This window comes from Chiloscyllium plagiosum, unplaced genomic scaffold, assembly GCF_037043375.1.
Source record: "Chiloscyllium plagiosum isolate Xiang-an unplaced genomic scaffold, Cpla_swu_hap1 HiC_scaffold_51, whole genome shotgun sequence".
Taxonomy (NCBI): domain Eukaryota; kingdom Metazoa; phylum Chordata; class Chondrichthyes; order Orectolobiformes; family Hemiscylliidae; genus Chiloscyllium; species Chiloscyllium plagiosum.
Genome location: NW_028270189.1, coordinates 1,409,017 through 1,428,872, shown reverse-complemented (window position 1 = coordinate 1,428,872; position 19,856 = coordinate 1,409,017). Strand labels below are relative to the sequence as shown.

The 19,856-nt window shown below is 50.3% G+C and overlaps 1 protein-coding gene across 12 annotated transcripts in view; it reads left to right on the top strand.

The window, feature by feature from the left end:
- Nucleotides 1-19,856, top strand: part of huwe1 (HECT, UBA and WWE domain containing E3 ubiquitin protein ligase 1) — a 229,529-nt gene that overhangs the window by 130,776 nt on the left and 78,897 nt on the right. For all 12 annotated transcript variants that reach the window (XM_087985269.1, XM_087985271.1, XM_043680073.2 and 9 more), the window contains 9 exons: nt 1,395-1,581; nt 3,431-3,783; nt 4,505-4,700; nt 5,781-5,948; nt 6,802-6,947; nt 12,743-12,809; nt 14,205-14,419; nt 17,177-17,388; nt 17,483-17,665. In XM_087985269.1, the coding sequence (XP_087841395.1) occupies nt 1,395-1,581; nt 3,431-3,783; nt 4,505-4,700; nt 5,781-5,948; nt 6,802-6,947; nt 12,743-12,809; nt 14,205-14,419; nt 17,177-17,388; nt 17,483-17,665 (1,727 nt within the window). The remainder of the gene's footprint in view (nt 1-1,394; nt 1,582-3,430; nt 3,784-4,504; nt 4,701-5,780; nt 5,949-6,801; nt 6,948-12,742; nt 12,810-14,204; nt 14,420-17,176; nt 17,389-17,482; nt 17,666-19,856) is intronic.

Sequence of the window (19,856 nt, the reverse complement as noted above, 5' to 3'; positions counted from 1 at the left end):
AGACAGAAGGGGTTAGTTTAATTTGGCATCATGTTCGGCACGACATCAGTTGGGTACAGTCTGTGTGGACTTCAGGAAGCTTTTTGACAAGGGCTCACAGAGCAGGCTGGTTGAGAAGCTGAGAGCCGATGGCTGGAGCCACGGTAATTTTGCAAATTGGGCCCAAACTTGGTGTACGGGCAAGAGGTGGAGGTGATGGTCGCAGGTGTTTTTGTGACTGGAAGAGTGTCGGGGAGTTGGGGGAGTCTTAGGAGGTGGTTCTTTGCTCATCAGTGCTAGTCACTTGGGCCACTCAGAGACTTTGACATTTTCACTACTACCTACTTAGAAAGTACAGAAGTAGGCCATTTGGCCCCTCACTCGGATACTGGCAGTAAGCTGGAAAACAGTTAACGCGACGGCCAAGTGGTATGATTGCTAGACTGAGTCCAGAGACTCGGGTATTGTTATGGGGAGCTGGGTTCAAATCATGCCACACCACGCCACGCCAGACAGTGAACGTTGTATTCAAGAAAAATCTAGCATTGAGAGTCTAATGATGACCATGAGTTGATTGCCTAGGAAAAGGTCCATCTGATTCACTCATGTCCTTTAGGTAAGGAAACCGCTGTCCTTACCTGGTCCGGCCGACGTGTGAATCCAGGCCCACAGTAATGTGGGTGCCTCTTAACTGCCTGAAGAAGGGCTCATGCCCGAAACATCGATTCTCCTGCTCCTTGGATGCTGCCTGACCTGCTAGGCTTTTCCAGGAACACATTTGGCCCCTCACTAGGGTACTGGCAGTAAGCTGGAAAACAATAAATGAATGAACAATAAATGCTGGCCTTGCCAATGCCGGTCTCGTCCCATGAATGATTCATATTTTTTAAAAAACAGATGGTTCAGGAATGTAATGTTTGGTCACAATCTGGTGCTAATTCATTCCCAAGTATGTCCAGTGGAGTGGGAATGTAGGGCTCGCTCCCTCGGGGTGGTTGGTGCATTTGGGCAGGCAAGGGGGTTGCAGGGTATGAACACGAGGGCGAAGGCAATGGAAGAATATGGTGTCTGGTGGGAGAGGTGCACTCTGACGGGAAGAGGCGCACGTGGGGCACTGACAGCCCTGTGAACCAGTGGGAGGGTGAATAACCTGTTGGACATTCTGTGTGCATCAGTCTGCCAACACCACCACTTAATGGGCACGACATCCCTTGACCACCTGCCATTGGTGGATTCATTTGGACCAAGCCCTTATGTAAACCTCAGACCCCTTAACAGCCCTCTGGGCAATTAGGGATGAGCAGTAAATACTGGCCGAGCCAGCAGCATTCAAATCCCATGTTGCCGACCGCTGTAGATCTGCGCCCTTGGTCATGTTGGCCACGTACCCAGACCCTTTTCTCTTTTGCTTTCAGGTGAACGAGGAGACGGGGAACCGGCGGCCGGTTATGTTGACCCTCCAACGCCTGCCCCGAAAGGAACCCAGCTGCAAGGGCAGCAACAGCAGCTCCCAGTTCGTGCAAGACCTGGAGAAGACCCTGGAGGAAGGGAAGGAGCCTGAGCCCGAGTCAGAGACCAAACCCAAGGAAGAGAAGGCCAATGGTATGGGCCTGAATCAAACTCCTCCTGCTCTCCTCGTGGCACAGGTTTTCGTTCTCTTCAGAGCTATCGGCGCTAGTCATTAGGAATGTAATTCATTGGGGGGGACCAGTGGATTGTAGGACTGTTGGCTCAAAGCATTGAAACGCTCACCAATCCTCTTCCCATTTCATAATCTGACCTGGGGTCTGGAAAGACTGCACACTTAACGAGTTTTGGGAAGATTTGTAGCTCAGATTGAGGTTCTGGATGTAGGTTTGCTCGTTAACGAAACGTCAGAAAACCAACCTTCCAGCTCAGTGAGCAAACCTAAACCCAGACTGCACACTGTATTTCGGGGTGGTTTAAATCGGGCTCCACAGCACTACTTAGCTTTCATTTGAGAGGTCTATTGGATCAAGACAGATACTCTGGGTTAGAATGGAACCCTGTCAGTATCACGTGGATATTGGTCTGGCTTTTTTTTTTGGTGTATATTTATGGGACGTGGGTCTCGCTGGCAAGGCCACTATTTACTGTCCATCCCTAATTCCGCCTTGTGAAAATGGTGGTGAGCATTGCAGTCAGAGGCAGTTCGGAGAAGCTTCAGTCAACCGATTCCTAGGATGAAGCCGTGTGAGGAAAGGTCATGTGGGTTGGAGCATCTGAAGTTGAGTTGATTGCGAAGTGGCAGCATTTGAGTGTACAGTGATCCAAGTTGCCTGCTGCCCTTCTGACGTTACAGCAGTGTCTACGTTCCAGACACTGGCCAGCTGGTTTGTGGTGCAGTGGGTTAAGGTTATCATGAAGGAGTCTGCCTCACCAGAGAGAGGCAGAGGGAAATACACATGTGGCCTGTACAGAAACTGTGTGTGTGTGTGTGTGTGTGAGAGAGAGAGAGACAGACACGCAGTCACATACAGATGGGCGCAGACACACACAGTCTTACACACCAACTTTACAGGAGGCACGCGACCCATTGGTTGAACCACCACTAGTCGTCTTGTTAGGTTCTTTTTCCTGAGGTTCTTACAGACTCGATGCAACTGTAGCACACCAACTTCTGTGAACAAGCACCTGAATTTATTAAACACAGTACAGTACAAGCTGGGTGACCCCCTTTGACCCTCTTCTCAGGCATGCAGAGTCGGGTCAAAGTGAGGCCCTGCACAAAGAAAGCACACCCCCTTTGTACAGATCAGTTGCAATGCTGACAGATGCTCTGGCCACTCCCCCATAGTCACATGCCACTCGAGACAACTCCCTGTCACTCACTGTCACATGTTACCCCAGGTACGATGGCAGGATGAGATTGTCTTCGGAGATAATGCTAATGCCCTAATCCTGGGGAATTGTTTTGCAGATGGTTTCCTGGCTCTGATTCCCCAAAGCCTTACCTCTGGCCAGAAAGCATTTCTGAATAGAAGCGATTGAATTATAATTTGACTTGACAATAGCAGGGGAGTATTAGCAAATGACTGTCTCAATGAAGTATAAATTACAGTGGATGGTCATCTGCATTGTTTCATGGCTGTCATCGCAACCCAAAGACAGTGCAGTTAACCCTTTAATGTAATAAAATTAATGCCCAGAGAGGGTGCAATTTAATCTTTTAGCGTTAGTCTCTATATCTCTTTCTATGAAATCAGCTTTATGGTAAGACTATGACAACTTAACCTTCAACCTTTTTACGCTTCAGACTGCTTCATCGTTGTAAACTAATAAGAGTGTGAAAGCTGCTAAATAAGTGCCCTATTCTTTTAATTTGATATTTCTTGGTGAGGAGCAGTTGAATAAGAAGTTGATTGTCTGATCTGAGATGCCAGAGTCTGGACCCTCATTAATTTTTGTGCATTTCTTTTCACTGCCCAAGATGTGGAGCCTGCCCCCGAGACCACGGCAGAGAAGGAACCGAAGGAAGAAGTTAAAGCAACTGACATAGTGATCCAGGGGCTCACTGAGGAGCAGATGACGGTGCTCATCCGGTCGTGTGTCAGCATGATCAGCGTGCCGGTGGACCCCGACACGCTGCATGCCACCCTGAGGCTGTGCCTGCGGCTGACCCGTGAGCACAAGTGTGCCCTGATGTTCGCAGAGCTCGGCAGCACCCGCATGATCCTGAACCTGACGCAGGGCTCCGGCTTCAACGGCTTCACGCCCCTGGTGACACTGCTTTTCCGGCACGTGATTGAGGATCCCTGTACGCTCAAGCACACCATGGAAAAGGTACATGGCATGGGCCTGTTCTAGCAGGAGTGCCTCTCCAGTGCCACCCTGCTGACCCCCTGAGATTTGGATAGCAAGTAGAAACTAGAGTTAGCCACTATAAAAATCTGTGGTCCACCTACATCCTTATGGGGGAGTGAACCTGCTATCCCTGTACAAGATTGTGTTCATGAATCAGGGAATTCCCCCCCCACCCCCCACCCCCCATAATGTTGGTCCAGCTAGTACCATCCATGTCCCATGGAACCCCTGTACAAGATGGTGCTCGTAAACAAGGGACCCCCTGTAAATGCTGGTCCAGCAAGCACCATCCACATCTAATGAATTTAAAAAGGAACTTCTACCTGGTTGTAACTGTTCCCAATTCTCCTGAGTTCGCGTCTGTCAATCTCAGCAAGTGACGTGAGGGGTGAGCTCTCAGCATTCACTTCTGTGACTGCTGGGTCTTCTACTGCCATGGTAACTGGAAGGAGTTAGCTGTGAACAGGAACGTGTCAGAACATGATGCTTTTATATGTCTTCCGATCCTGGCGAGCAGCTGGGGAAGGAATGGATGGCTCTGACCGCTGCTTTTCCGGGTAATAACGGCTTGCTTTCTGGCTTGGTATTTGCTGTCTGGAATCTGGGTGGTCGCCATCCCCCCCCACCCCCAGCCTTCAGGTAACTTGGGGCTGAAAGCATGTGATTTTCTCTTACCATGGCTCTTGCCTGCGTTTCTCAGGTAGTGCGTTCGGCTGCTACCAGCGGGGCGGGTAGCACAACCTCTGGCGTGGTGTCCGGGAGCCTGGGCTCCAGAGAGATCAACTACATCCTGAGAGTCCTGGGACCAGCTGCTTGCAGGAACCCGGATATATTCACTGAGGTGGCAAAGAACTGTATCAGGATAGCCTTGCCTGCGCCGCGTGGCAATGGGACCGGTGAGTTTTATTTTTAATTCTGTAAAAGCAAAGTACTGTGGGCACTGGTAATCTGAAACAAAACAAGTGCTGGAGAATCACAGTAGGTCTGGCAGTACCTGTGTGGTGGGAGGGAGAGGGAGAGAGAGAGAGGCTGAATGTGCACTGTGGCTCCCGTTCAGAACAGGGTGTGGTCATCGTTGTCCATGCCAGCATTTATTGTTCACACCTAATTGACCTGTGGGGTGGTGAGGGGAGGTTTGGGTGGTGGCGGTGTGTGTGGTGATGTGCTGCTGCCTAGTCTCCTGAACGGGGAGCGGACATAGCAAGTGCTCACTCTTGTCGATCCCATTGAACTGAAGCAGTGGCGGGGAGAGGCTTCAGCAACGCTCACGCACAAGTGAGAGTCTGTTCAGGGGGGAGAAAAAAATCCTGAGACAGAGAAGGAGCAAGGCAGGCCGGGTGAGACAAAAGGAAACTTCAGAAAAAACACAGTCCCAGAGCAGAGGCATTGAATCAGTTATACGAATGATCATTTATCCGCACTAATTACTATCGGCCCATCTCGGTCGGATAATCGAGGTTACTCTGTATTTTTTTTATTTTTTTTTTAAATCATTCTCGGGGATGTGAATGTTGCTGGCTGGCCATCATTTATTGCCTTGCCCTCGCAAAGGTGGTGATGAGCTGTCGTCTTGACACGCTGCGATCAATTGATACAACCTAATGACTTGCTAGGCCATTTTACAGGGCAGTTGTGAGTCAATCACGTTGCTGTGGGTCTGGAGTTACATGTAGGCCAGACCGGGTAGGGGCAATAGAGTTCCTTGCTTGAAGGACATCATGAGCTAGATGACTTTTCCTGACAATTGAAAATGCTTATCACTAGATTCCTAATTCCGGATTTTAAGATTTTTATTGAATTCCGATTCTGCCGCTGAGATTGGAATCCAGATCCCCAGAACTTGAGTTGAGTTTCTGGATTAATAGTCTAGCGATAATCTGCTGGGCCGTTGCCTTCCTCGTTATACTGTTAGACCACCAGTTTTTGTTCGCCTTTGTTTTTGAAGTAAAAAGTGTTTCTGTTCTTTGTCCCTGCAGCCTCTGACGATGAGTTTGAGAACTTGCGCATCAAGGGCCCCAATGCTGTGCAGCTGGTCAAAACGACACCGGTGAAGCCATCCCCACTCCCGACTATCCCTGACACCATCAAGGATGTCATCTACGACATGTTGAATGCACTGTCAGCTTACCACGCTCCTGATGAGGGTATGTCCATTCTGCCGTGGCTCAGAGGAAGGTGTTTTTTTCCACGTTGCATGCAATCGCGCAAGAGGTTCCCGGTAGCACGTCAAGAGCTGACCCAGTGAAGGCTTTGTCTCGCGCTCCTAAAACTGGAGGGAGCGAATGGACCCGCAGCTTTAATAAATCTGAAGAGAAGTCGAGAGGTTTCGCAGCGCTGAGCAGAAAAATTGGTTTGAAGGATGCGTTAGCTGTCATTTGTGATGCTGTGGTCCATTCTCAGCTGTGGATGCAGTGGTCTTGGTGTAGCCTCAGTTGCCACGTGATGCAGTCTAATCGTCCTGTATGAGCCTGTTGTCACTTGGGGCCAGACCGTTAAGGAGACCTGTTCAGAAGCACTTCTATAAGAAAATGTTTGGATCTCTGTGTTCCACAAACAGCAGTAGATGCTGGATCGGTTAACTATCTCCCCCTCGGTCTGATTTAAAATGTTGTTAAGCAGAAATATTAAAGGATATGGGTCAAAGACAGGTATATGGTGTTAGATCCCAGATCAGCCATGATCTGACTGAATGATGGAATAGGCTCAAGCGGCAGCGTGGTCTATTCCTGTTCTTGTGTTCCTATAGGATTTTGGCAGTAACGATAACGGAATGCCTTTAGAGGCAGAGAGGGTGAAATGTTCAGTAAACAGCTGCCCCTCTCATGGATGTGGAAGGTTGCAGGTTTGTGAGCCCTACTTTGGTCACCTCTTATGTTGGGATGTGATGCAGCAGCTTCAGTGTGGTATTGAAGTAGTCGAGCAAGGTGAAGTTGAAACTGTGACTGGTTTGGAATTGTTGACCTGGTTTTAATCTCTCCTCTTGTCCTGTGGCTGCAGCTGAGAAGGTTGAGGTGAAGCTGGTGAGTGTGAACCAGGAGCTGAGCCAGTTGCTGCAGGATGTAGGAGATGACATGTACCAGCAATACCGCTCACTGACCCGGCAGGGCAGCGATTTTGATTCACAGCAGAGCTTCACCATCAACGTGAGTATCTGAAGGTTCAAGATCATCTGTCTGTGGGGGGGCCTAAGGCGCAGGGTGTACCAGGGAGGGTCCAGGTCTGTCCCTGTGTAACACTGGGGGACAGTACTGGTGGGGACAGGTCTGACACTGTACAACACTGGGGTACAGTACTGGTGGGGACAGGTCTGTCCCTGTGTAACACTGGGGTACAGTACTGGTGGGGACAGGTCTGTCACTGTATAACACTGGGGTACAGTACTGGTGGGGACAGGTCTGTCCCTGTATAACACTGGGGTACAGTACTGGTGGGGACAGGTCTGTCCCTGTATAACACTGGGGTACAGTACTGGTGGGGACAGGTCTGTCCCTGTATAACACTGGGGTACAGTACTGGTGGGGACAGGTCTGTCACTGTATAACACTGGGGGACAGTACTGGTGGGGACAGGTCTATCCCTGTATAACACTGGGGTACAGTACTGGTGGGGACAGGTCTGTCCCTGTATAACACTGGGGTACAGTACTGGTGGGGACAGGTCTGTCACTGTATAACACTGGGGTACAGTACTGCTGGGGGACAGGTCGGTCACTGTATAACACTGGGGTACAGTACTGCTGGGGGACAGGTCTGTCCCTGTATAACACTGGGGTACAGTACTGGTGGGGACAGGTCTGTCCCTGTATAACACTGGGGTACAGTACTGGTGGGGACAGGTCTGTCCCTGTATAACACTGGGGGACAGTACTGGTGGGGACAGGTCTATCCCTGTATAACACTGGGGTACAGTACTGGTGGGGACAGGTCTGTCCCTGTATAACACTGGGGTACAGTACTGGTGGGGACAGGTCTGTCCCTGTATAACACTGGGGGACAGTACTGGTGGGGACAGGTCTGTCCCTGTATAACACTGGGGGACAGTACTGGTGGGGACAGGTCTGTCCCTGTATAACACTGGGGGACAGTACTGGTGGGGACAGGTCTGTCCTTGTATAACACTGGGGTACAGTACTGGTGGGGACAGGTCTGTCTCTGCATAACACTGGGGTACAGTACTGGTGGGGACAGGTCTGTCCCTGTATAACACTGGGGTACAGTACTGGTGGGGACAGGTCTGTCCCAGTATAACACTGGGGTACAGTACTGGTGGGGACAGGTCTGTCCCAGTATAACACTGGGGTACAGTACTGGTGGGGACAGGTCTGTCATTGTATAACACTGGGGTACAGTACTGGTGGGGATAGGCCTGTCATTGTATAACATTGGGGTACTGTACTGGTGGGTACAGGTCTGTCCCAGTATAACACTGGGGTACAGTACTGGTGGGGACAGGTCTGTCATTGTATAACACTGGGGTACAGTACTGGTGGGGACAGGTCTGTCACTGTATAACACTGGGGTACAGTACTGGTGGGGACAGGTCTGTCATTGTATAACACTGGGATACAGTACTGGTGGGGACAGGTCTGTCGCTGTATAACCCTGGGGTATAGTACTGGTGGGGACATGTCTGTCCCTGTATAACACTGGGGTACAGTACTGGTGGGGATAGGCCTGTCATTGTATAACACTGGGGTACAGTACTGGTGGGGACAGGTCTGTCCCTGTATAACACTGGGGTACAGTACTGGTGGGGACAGGCCTGTCCCTGTATAACACTGGGGTACAGTACTGGTGGGGACAGGTCTATTGCTGTATAACCCTGGGGTACAGTACTGGTGGGGACAGGTCTGTCACTGTATAACACTGGGGTACAGTACTGGTGGGGACAGGCCTGTCCCTGTATAACACTGGGGTACAGTACTGGTGGGGACAGGTCTGTCACTGTATAACACTGGGGTACAGTACTGGTGGGGACAGGTCTGTCACTGTATAACACTGGGGTGCAGTACTGGTGGGGACAGGTCTGTCACTGTATAACCCTGGGGTACAGTACTGGTGGGGACAGGTCTGTCCCTGTATAACACTGGGGTACAGTACTGGTGGGGACAGGTCTGTCCCTGTATAACACTGGGGGACAGTACTGGTGGGGACAGGTCTGTCCCTGTATAACACTGGGGGACAGTACTGGTGGGGACAGGTCTGTCCCTGTATAACACTGGGGTACAGTACTGGTGCGGACAGGTCTGTCACTGTATAACACTGGGGTACAGTACTGGTGGGGACAGGTCTGTCCCTGTATAACACTGGGGTACAGTACTGGTGGGGACAGGTCTGTCACTGTATAACACTGGGGTACAGTACTGGTGGGGACAGGTCTGTCCCTGTATAACACTGGGGTACAGTACTGGTGGGGACAGGTCTGTCCCTGTATAACACTGGGGTACAGTACTGGTGGGGACAGGTCTGTCCCTGTATAACACTGGGGTACAGTACTGGTGGGGACAGGCCTGTCACTGTATAACCCTGGGGTACAGTACTGGTGGGGACAGGTCTGTCCCTGTATAACACTGGGGTACAGTACTGGTGGGGACAGGTCTGTCCCTGTATAACACTGGGGTACAGTACTGGTGGGAACAGGTCTGTCCCTGTATAACACTGGGGTACAGTACTGGTGGGGACAGGTCTGTCCCTGTATAACACTGGGGTACAGTACTGGTGGGGACAGGTCTGTCCCTGTATAACACTGGGGGACAGTACTGGTGGGGACAGGTCTGTCACTGTATAACACTGGGGGACAGTACTGGTGGGGACAGGTCTGTCCCTGTATAACACTGGGGTACAGTACTGGTGGGGACAGGTCTGTCCCTGTATAACACTGGGGTACAGTACTGGTGGGGACAGGTCTGTCCCTGTATAACACTGGGGGACAGTACTGGTGGGGACAGGTCTGTCCCTGTATAACACTGGGGGACAGTACTGGTGGGGACAGGTCTGTCCCTGTATAACACTGGGGGACAGTACTGGTGGGGACAGGTCTGTCCCTGTATAACACTGGGGTACAGTACTGGTGGGGACAGGTCTGTCACTGTATAACACTGGGGTACAGTACTGGTGGGGACAGGTCTGTCCCTGTATAACACTGGGGTACAGTACTGGTGGGGACAGGTCTGTCCCTGTATAACACTGGGGGACAGTACTGGTGGGGACAGGTCTATCCCTGTATAACACTGGGGGACAGTACAGGTAGGGACTGGTCTGTCCCTGTATAACACTGGGGTACAGTACTGGTGGGGACAGGTCTGTCACTGTATAACACTGGGGTACAGTACTGCTGGGGGACAGGTCGGTCACTGTATAACACTGGGGTACAGTACTGCTGGGGGACAGGTCTGTCCCTGTATAACACTGGGGTACAGTACTGGTGGGGACAGGTCTGTCCCTGTATAACACTGGGGTACAGTACTGGTGGGGACAGGTCTGTCCCTGTATAACACTGGGGGACAGTACTGGTGGGGACAGGTCTATCCCTGTATAACACTGGGGTACAGTACTGGTGGGGACAGGTCTGTCCCTGTATAACACTGGGGTACAGTACTGGTGGGGACAGGTCTGTCCCTGTATAACACTGGGGGACAGTACTGGTGGGGACAGGTCTGTCCCTGTATAACACTGGGGGACAGTACTGGTGGGGACAGGTCTGTCCCTGTATAACACTGGGGGACAGTACTGGTGGGGACAGGTCTGTCCTTGTATAACACTGGGGTACAGTACTGGTGGGGACAGGTCTGTCTCTGCATAACACTGGGGTACAGTACTGGTGGGGACAGGTCTGTCCCTGTATAACACTGGGGTACAGTACTGGTGGGGACAGGTCTGTCCCAGTATAACACTGGGGTACAGTACTGGTGGGGACAGGTCTGTCCCAGTATAACACTGGGGTACAGTACTGGTGGGGACAGGTCTGTCATTGTATAACACTGGGGTACAGTACTGGTGGGGACAGGTCTGTCACTGTATAACACTGGGGTACAGTACTGGTGGGGACAGGTCTGTCATTGTATAACACTGGGATACAGTACTGGTGGGGACAGGTCTGTCGCTGTATAACCCTGGGGTATAGTACTGGTGGGGACATGTCTGTCCCTGTATAACACTGGGGTACAGTACTGGTGGGGATAGGCCTGTCATTGTATAACACTGGGGTACAGTACTGGTGGGGACAGGTCTGTCCCTGTATAACACTGGGGTACAGTACTGGTGGGGACAGGCCTGTCCCTGTATAACACTGGGGTACAGTACTGGTGGGGACAGGTCTATTGCTGTATAACCCTGGGGTACAGTACTGGTGGGGACAGGTCTGTCACTGTATAACACTGGGGTACAGTACTGGTGGGGACAGGCCTGTCCCTGTATAACACTGGGGTACAGTACTGGTGGGGACAGGTCTGTCACTGTATAACACTGGGGTACAGTACTGGTGGGGACAGGTCTGTCACTGTATAACCCTGGGGTACAGTACTGGTGGGGACAGGTCTGTCACTGTATAACACTGGGGTGCAGTACTGGTGGGGACAGGTCTGTCACTGTATAACCCTGGGGTACAGTACTGGTGGGGACAGGTCTGTCACTGTATAACACTGGGGTACAGTACTGGTGGGGGACAGGTCTGTCACTGTATAACACTGGGGTACAGTACTGGTGGGGACAGGTCTGTCTCTGTATAACTTTGGGGTACAGTTTAGGTGGAGACAGGTCTGTCACTGTATAACACTGGGGTACAATACTGGTGGGGACAGGTCTGTCACTGTATAACACTGGGGTACAGTACTGGTGGGGACAGGCCTGTCCCTGTATAACACTGGGGTACAGTACTGGTGGGGACAGGTCTGTCACTGTATAACACTGGGGTACAGTACTGGTGGGGACAGGTCTATCGCTGTGTAAGACTGGGGTGCTGTCATGACACTGCATAAACCTCTCTGCTAATTTAAACCAGACACACAGAAAAGCTCACCTCACCTCATCCTCTGTTGAAGTAGAAGTGACAAAGAACTACTCAGACCCCACTATTTAAAGAAAAATTGATGATTTATTCTTTAACTCCGAAAAAGAGAGCATTAAACAACAACTGTCTACACTAAGCCTCCTTTGTCTGATCGATTCATCTACCTCCCACTGTCCAACAATATACTGATCTGATAAACCCCCAGATTAAGTTAATAAATAAATTTAGTTTCAAGACCAGCCAGCTGTTGATCTTTATGATGAAGAGCCTCTGCCCTAAACGTCGATTCTCCTGTTCCTCGCATGCTGCCTGACCTGCTGTGCTTTTCCAGCATTACCCTCTCGCCTCTGATCCCCAGCATCTGGTGTCCTCACTTCCTCCCAGCTGTTGATCTTCCCTTTGTATCTTCCTGTCATCTTTGGTATTCCGCTTCACAGGTCTTCAAAACGTCGGATCTTCTCATTGGGTTGATGTCGTCACAACAGTAAAATTCAAATTAGATTGGGTTTTGGTATCTTGGGGCATAATTTAAACTGTCTAAATTCGAATTGTTGTGTAACAACTCAGCACCTGAACTACATCTCAAATGTTACATCTTCAAATTATCCGGTAAACTGTGCCTGCAGTCAGTCACGTGACAGGCTTGCCAGCTTTCACTCTGTCTTAAAGGTACAATACACACTTACAACTTCATAACAGGAACAGTACTGGTGGGGACAAGTCTATCATTAGCTGTAAGATTTAACCAAAGGCGTATCTTGAAATATATTGATGCACATTGAATTGAAAATTTGGTTCCAAATGCAATCTTGTGTGGGGTTGGTTTTCCAGTGCAAAGGTTCACAGGGCCAGGTGTCTGTAATGCCAAATGTAAATGGTTTTGTTTCCTGAGTAATGTAGTCTGTATTAACTCTGATGTTTTATCTTACAGACCCAGGTCTTTGTCGCTGACGGTGCAGGAACTGATTCTAATCAGGCCGGGACGTCTCAAGGAGAGGGTAAGCCTCCTGCTATCTAATTGGCTGCTGTGTGACAGACCATGCATTACAGCAGGGACTACAAAGCAAAGGTAGTGGCTTTGGGGTGTTGATGTTGTTGAGGCTGCTGTTGCATACCAAACCTTTCCACGATATGTCTCCCAGATTTCCTGTTCCAATTCAACCCCTTCCTATCAGGACCTGAACATTGTCTTCATTCACCTCCCTCGAAACTAAACAATCCAAACCTCTGAGGGAGGGAGCAGCAATTTCTTGGGCATGAGAGAGGGTACTGCTTGAGATGCTGCCATACTCCAGGGAAATATCTGCCTCCCCCCGTCCCACACACACACAGGCACACACGATGGTTTTGTTTAATGCAAAATTGGCACATTGCTTGGACATGTTCCATATATTCATACACCAGACGTGTGTTGACTGCAAATAACAGGAACGTGTGCTGTTTTGTGCATTCTCCACTCTTCTCACCATATTCATATAAATTGTTGTTCCCTTTGGTGTTCTTGTGATTCTGTTCTGACAACTGAGAGGAAAGCTAAGACAGCGCATGCGTTTTTATTCCCAGCAATGACCATTAGAAACCTTCAAAATTTGCCTTTCTTGGCTCTGTTCTGATGAGGGCAAGAAAGTTTTGGCAGCTGAAAAAGGCAGTGTTACAGTTCATTGTGAACTCAAATGTAGTAACTGTTTAGATTTAGCCAGCTAGTGGTCTGACCAGTGCACTTCATTTCGGGCATAAGCCCTGTACATCGATTCTCTTGCTCCTCGGATGCTACCTGACTGGCTGTGCTTTTCCAGCACCACATTCTTCGACTTTATACACATACACTGATGAACGCACAATACTGCCTGACTACTTCACTTCTGCAAGGTGCCTCAGCTGTCATGTGAAACGATTCTCCCTCCCTTTGTGCTTTTGCCAGGAATGAAAAACAAACCTCTTCGTGCCTGCAAACTCCCCAAGCTACTGCCCAAACCTCCCTTTTCTCTACCAAATGCTCTTTTTGCAGTCTCTGTTTTCACCTCCACCAACTCGGAGCAAGCTTGCACGCACACGCTTGCACAAATACGCGCACCTCTGCAGCTTAACCTTTTCAACTAAGTTCTGTATTCGGGCAGTGTCTGTTACCATCGGTAACCCCTCCTCGTGTGCCTTGGAGTAACGTGTTTCTCTCTCTACCTCAAATCCTCTTGTTTTCTATGTCCTATGCTTGCTCCTGTCCGATAATCCCCCGTTTGACTCCAAGTCCTCCTCTTCCTTGGCCTGGCTGCACACAGGCGTAGGCAGAAAACACTGCCAAAGCTGTGCACGGGTGCAAGCCGTTGGCCTTCCTTCTGGGGAGGTTTGTTCCGTGACACCTGCATTAATCTGTCTACCCCTGTCTCTGTGTTCAGGTTCCAGCCCAGAGGAGAACCGGGATGGCAAGAAGGACAAGGACGGGGACAAAGCCTCAGAGGACGGGAAGCAGAAAGCAAAAACCAGCAAACCCCTCATGCCGACGTCCACTATCCTGAGGCTGCTGGCCGAGCTGGTGCGCTCGTACATTGGCATTGCCACCCTGATAGCTGGCTACAACTACACAGCTGGCCAGTCTGAGCTCATTAAAGAGGTGAGAAGAACCGTGCCCACCCACCTAATACCATAAAAGCTGTGAATATGCTTGAATCACTTCACAGCAGGTTTACCAGCCTCATTCCTGCAATAGGCGGACTGTCGTATGGCCGCGCAAGCCGATAGGGATGGTAAAGGAGGCGGATGGGCACGTGTGCCTTTATTGGTCGGGGAATTGAGTACAAGAGTCAGGATGTCAAGTTGCAGCTTTATAAGACTTGTTTTAGGCTACTGTTAAAGAGTATTGCGTTCAGTTCTGGTTGCCCACGTTACAGGAAGAATGTCGAGGCTCTGGGGAGGGTGCAGAAAAGGTTTACCAAGATGCCGCCTGGGTTAGAGGGAAGGAGCTAGAAGGCGAGGCAAGAAAACCTCGGGTTGACTTCTGTGGAGCAGTGGACACAACGGGTAGACTTGTTAGAAGACTCCGCAGTTATAAGGTCCATAGATAGCATTGACGGTCAGAATCTTTTTCCCCAGAGTTGAAATGTCTAATATTAGGGGGAAAGGGGGAAAGCTCAAAAGAGATGTGAGGGACAAGTGTTCTTACACGGAGGGTTGTGGGAATCTGGAATGCACTGCCAGGGGTGATAGTAGAGGCAAATACTCGAGGGGCATTTCAGGGGCTTTTAGGTAAGTACATACATATGCAAGGAATGGAGTGACATGGACTAAGGGCAGGCAGGGGAGTTTTGTTTAAATTGGTGTCTCATTCCGCACAACATGAAGGGCCTGTTCCTGTGCTGTACTGTTCCACGTTCTGTGACAGGCTGGGCTTGCACCTGCTGAGGTTTAGACGAGTAAGGTGCCTTGAGTGAATCACAGCCAGATCCTGAGGAATGGTGGGTGGGTGTGGAAAGGATATCCCCTCTTTTATGGGTCCAGGGGGCACCCATTTAAAACAGGTATGAGGAGGGATGATTTCTCCCAGGACTGAGAGCCTTCAGGTGTCACTTCCTCAAAAGTGATGTTTGAATAGTTTCAAGCAGAGATAGCTAGATTCTTGCTGAGCAAGGAGGAGTGAAAGGCTATCGGTGGGGGTGAGGGGGGTACGAGATTAGCCATGATCGTAGTGAATGGCAGAATGATCTTGAGGGGCTGAGCGACCCACTGTCCCTAATCCATCTTAATGTGTGTATGAAAGGCAGGCTGCTGTATGCTCTGACTGCGTGTTGAATTGAAAGCAATTTGTACTGTCTGTAAAATGTGATGGTATGCCTCCTGGGTGATTCATTGAGAGCTCATACTCGTCACCTCCAGATGTATGGGGAGCATCTCCCAGCCCCCGCCTTTTGGTCTTTCCTGAACGATCAATGGTCAGAATGGAACCTCCAGTCATTCCCAGTTTGTGTTGTTTGACCTTTCCATTGAGACTTGATCTCAGTGAGTGACAAGGAATTTGCTTGATGGGCTGAATGGCCCACCTCCTGTGGGTGGTGAAGAAGACATTTAGCACACTTGTCTTCATCGCTCAGACCTTTCAGTTTAGGAGTTGGGGTGTTATGATGAGGTTGTACAAGACATTGGTGAGGCCTGTTCTGGAATACTGTGTCCAATTCTGGTCACCTTGTTATAGGAACGATATTATTAAGCTGGAGAGGGTTCGGAAAAGAATTACCATCACGTTGCCGGGAATGAAGGGATTGAGTTATAAGGAGAAGTTGGATAGGCTGGGACTTTTTTCGCTACCGCGTAGGAGGTTGAGGGGTGACGTTTACAGAGGTGTATAAAATCATGAGGGGCATAGATAAGTTGAGATGGCAGGTGTCTTTTCCCTAGGATGGAGAATCTGAAGTCTTGGGGGCATATTTTTAAGGTCAGAGGAGAAAGATTTAAAAAAGACAGACATGAGGGGCGATTTGTCAAGTGTGTGTGTGGGGAATGTACTTCCAGAGGAAGTGGTGGACATGGGTACACTTACAACATTTAAAAGACATTTGAATGAGTGCATGAACAGGAAAGGTTTGGAGGGATATGTGCCAGAAACAGACAGGTGGGACTAGTTTTGTTTGGGATTGTGGTCAGCGTGGACGAGTTGGGCCAAAGGGCCTGTTTCCGTGCTGTATGACTATGCTAGGATGTGGCCATCACTGTTGAGGCTGGCATTTGCCAGTCCCTAATCACCCCTTGAGAAGGCAATGAGGAGCCGTCACCTTGAACTGCTGCATTCTGTCGAGTATAGCTCCACCTGCATTGCTGGTCGGGATATGGGCAAAGTGGTAGCAAATGGGACTAGATGAATGTGGAATATCTGGTCAGCGTGGACGAATTGGACCAAAGGGTCTGTTTTCGTGCAATACATCTGAGTCAGGGTGATGTGTAACTTTGGCAGATGCCTGGGAGCCAGCTTATTCTGTCTTCGTTGTGGTTCTGTTCGCCGAGCTGGGAATTTGTGTTGCAGACGTTTCATCCCCTGTCTAGGTGACATCCTCAGTGCTTGGGAGCCTCCTGTGAAGCGCTTCTGTGGTGTTTCCTCCGGCATTTATAGTGATTTGTATCTGCCGCTTCCGGTTGTCAAATCACTATAAATGCCGAAGGAAACACCACAGAAGCGCTTCACAGGAGGCTCCCAAGCACTGAGGATGTCACCTAGACAGGGGACGAAACGTCTGCAACACAAATTCCCAGCTCGGCGAACAGAACCACAACAACGAGCACCCGAGCTACAAATCTTCTCCCAAACTTTATTCTGTCTTCACCTCGGGGTGCTAATTCTTTCTCTCTCTCTCTCTCTCCCCTGCTTCCCCTCTCGGTGCAGGATTGCAGCGTCCTGGCTTTTGTCCTGGATCACCTGTTACCCCAGACCCAGAACGTGGGAGACAAAGACACGCCAGCGCTGGCCCGGCTCTTCCTGGCTAGTCTGGCAGCAGCGACGCAGAGCACTGAGGCGCAAGCTGCCTTGGTCAACGAGGTCAAAGCGGCCCTTAGCCGAGCGCTGGCTATGGCAGAGAGCACCGAGAAACACGCGAGGTAATGGCTCGTGGATTCAGTAGCTCTGTGCGCAGACTGTAGGGTCGGTGGGTCAACACTCTAATCTTGTTCCACTCATTGTCTTTGCCCACAGGCTGCAGGCCGTGATGTGCATCATCAGCACCATCATGGAGTCATGCCCATCCACTTCCAGCTTCTACAGTAGCAATGCCGTCAAAACACAGCACAACGGTATGAACAACATCATCCGACTGTTCCTAAAGAAGGGGCTCGTGAATGATCTGGCCAGAGTGCCTCACAGTCTCGACTTGTCCAGGTAGCTGAGCTTTTCTGTGTCGGGGTTACCCTCTCTTCTGATCGGGAGCCTTGGTGTTTTGTTGAAGATTTACGACCCTGATTGGTGCTCCCCGATACCAAATGGCTGCTGAGACCCTTCTGTGTGTTCTCAGCTTTTGAGCTAATGAGTCAGGAGGCTTTGTATCCCAGGCTCAGGAGGGAACTGCTGCAAAAGATGCACCTATTGTCCGTCTAGGACAGGGACAGCACTGGGCTTAGATACAGTGTAAAACCACCTCTACACTGTTCCCCATCAAACACTCCCAGGACAGGGACAGCACAGGGCTTAGATACAGTGTAAAAACACCTCCACGCTGTTCCCCATCAAACACTCCCAGGACAGGGACAGCACAGGGCTTAGATACAGTGTAAAACCACCTCTACACTGTCCCCATCAAACACTCCCAGGACAGGGACAGCACAGGGCTTAGATACAGTGTAAAAACACCTCCACGCTGTTCCCCATCAAACACTTCCAGGACAGGGATAGCACGGGGCTTAGATACAGTGTAAAACCATCTCTACACTCCCCATCAAACACTCCCAGGGACAGGGATAGCACAGGGCTTAGATACAGTGTAAAAACACCTCCACGCTGTTCCCCATCAAACACTCCCAGGACAGGGACAGCACGGGGCTTAGATACAGTGTAAAAACACCTCCACACTGTCCCCATCAAACACTCCCAGGACAGGGACAGCACAGGGCTTAGATACAGTGTAAAACCACCTCTACACTGTCCCCCATTAAACACTCCCAGGGACAGGGACAGCACGGGGCTTAGATACAGAGTAAAGCTACCTCTACACTGTTCCCCATCAAACACTCCCAGGGACAGGGACAGCACAAGGTTAGATACAGAGTAAAGCTCCCTCTACACTGTTCCCCATCAAACACTCCCAGGGACAGGGACAGCACGGGGCTTAGATACAGTGTAAAACCACCACTACACTGTTCCCCATTAAACACGCCCAGGGACAGGGACAGCACGGGGCTTAGATACAGTGTAAAACCACCACTACACTGTTCCCCATTAAACACGCCCAGGGACAAGGACAGCACGGGGCGTAGATACAGTGTAAAACCACTTCTACACTGTCCCCCATCAAACACTCCCCAGGGACAAGGACAGCACGGGGTTAGATACAGAGTAAAGCTCCCTTTACACTGTCCCCATCAAACACTCCCAGGACAGGGGCAGCACGGGGTTAGATACAGAGTAAAGCTCTCTCTACACTGTCCCCCATCAAACACTCCCCAGGGACAGGGACAGCACAGGGTTAGATACAGAGTAAAGCTCTCTCTACACTGTCCCCCATCAAACACTCCCCAGGGACAGGGACAGCACGGGGTTAGATACAGAGTAAAGCTCCCTCTACACTGTCCCCATCAAACACTCCCAGGACACGGGCAGCACGGGGTTAGATACAGAGTAAAGCTCTCTCTACACTGTCCCCCATCAAACACTCCCCAGGGACAGGGACAGCACGGGGTTAGATACAGAGTAAAGCTCCCTCTACACTGTCCCCATCAAACACTCCCAGGACAGGGGCAGCACAGGGTTAGATACAGAGTAAAGCTCTCTCTACACTGTCCCCATCAAACACTCCCAGGACAGGGGCAGCACAGGGTTAGATACAGAGTAAAGCTCTCTTTACACTGTCCCCATCAAACACTCCCAGGACAGGGGCAGCACGGGGTTAGATGTAGAGTAAAGCTCCCTCTACGCCACCCCCTCACTCCCAGAACAGATATAGCACAAATGCAGATGCAGACTTAACCTCCTGCTATACTGGAACAGCTTTGTTGTGATCTTGAATACTTTGTGAGACCATTGTAGATGCCATTGGTACTGTCATTAACACTTACTCATGATTCGTGAATTTGAGGTCTGACCTGTTTGTCTGGGAGGAGTTGGGTTCTCAACTTGGGGCAGCCTTCTTCACTAGGGAAAGGTCCCCGATCTTGGGACATTACACACTGCTGCAACAACTCGATGGTTCATTCTTCTAAAACAATTTGCTTCATCAGACAAGGTTTCAGGTGGGAACCTAGCTGGGGGAAGGAACAGTTTATTGAAGGGTAAATTCTTCAGTTAGCAGTCTACTTATTCAACAGATTCTGCTGTGGGCTTGCTTGAAGAAGTGAAGGGTTGTACCAGTCACAGACTG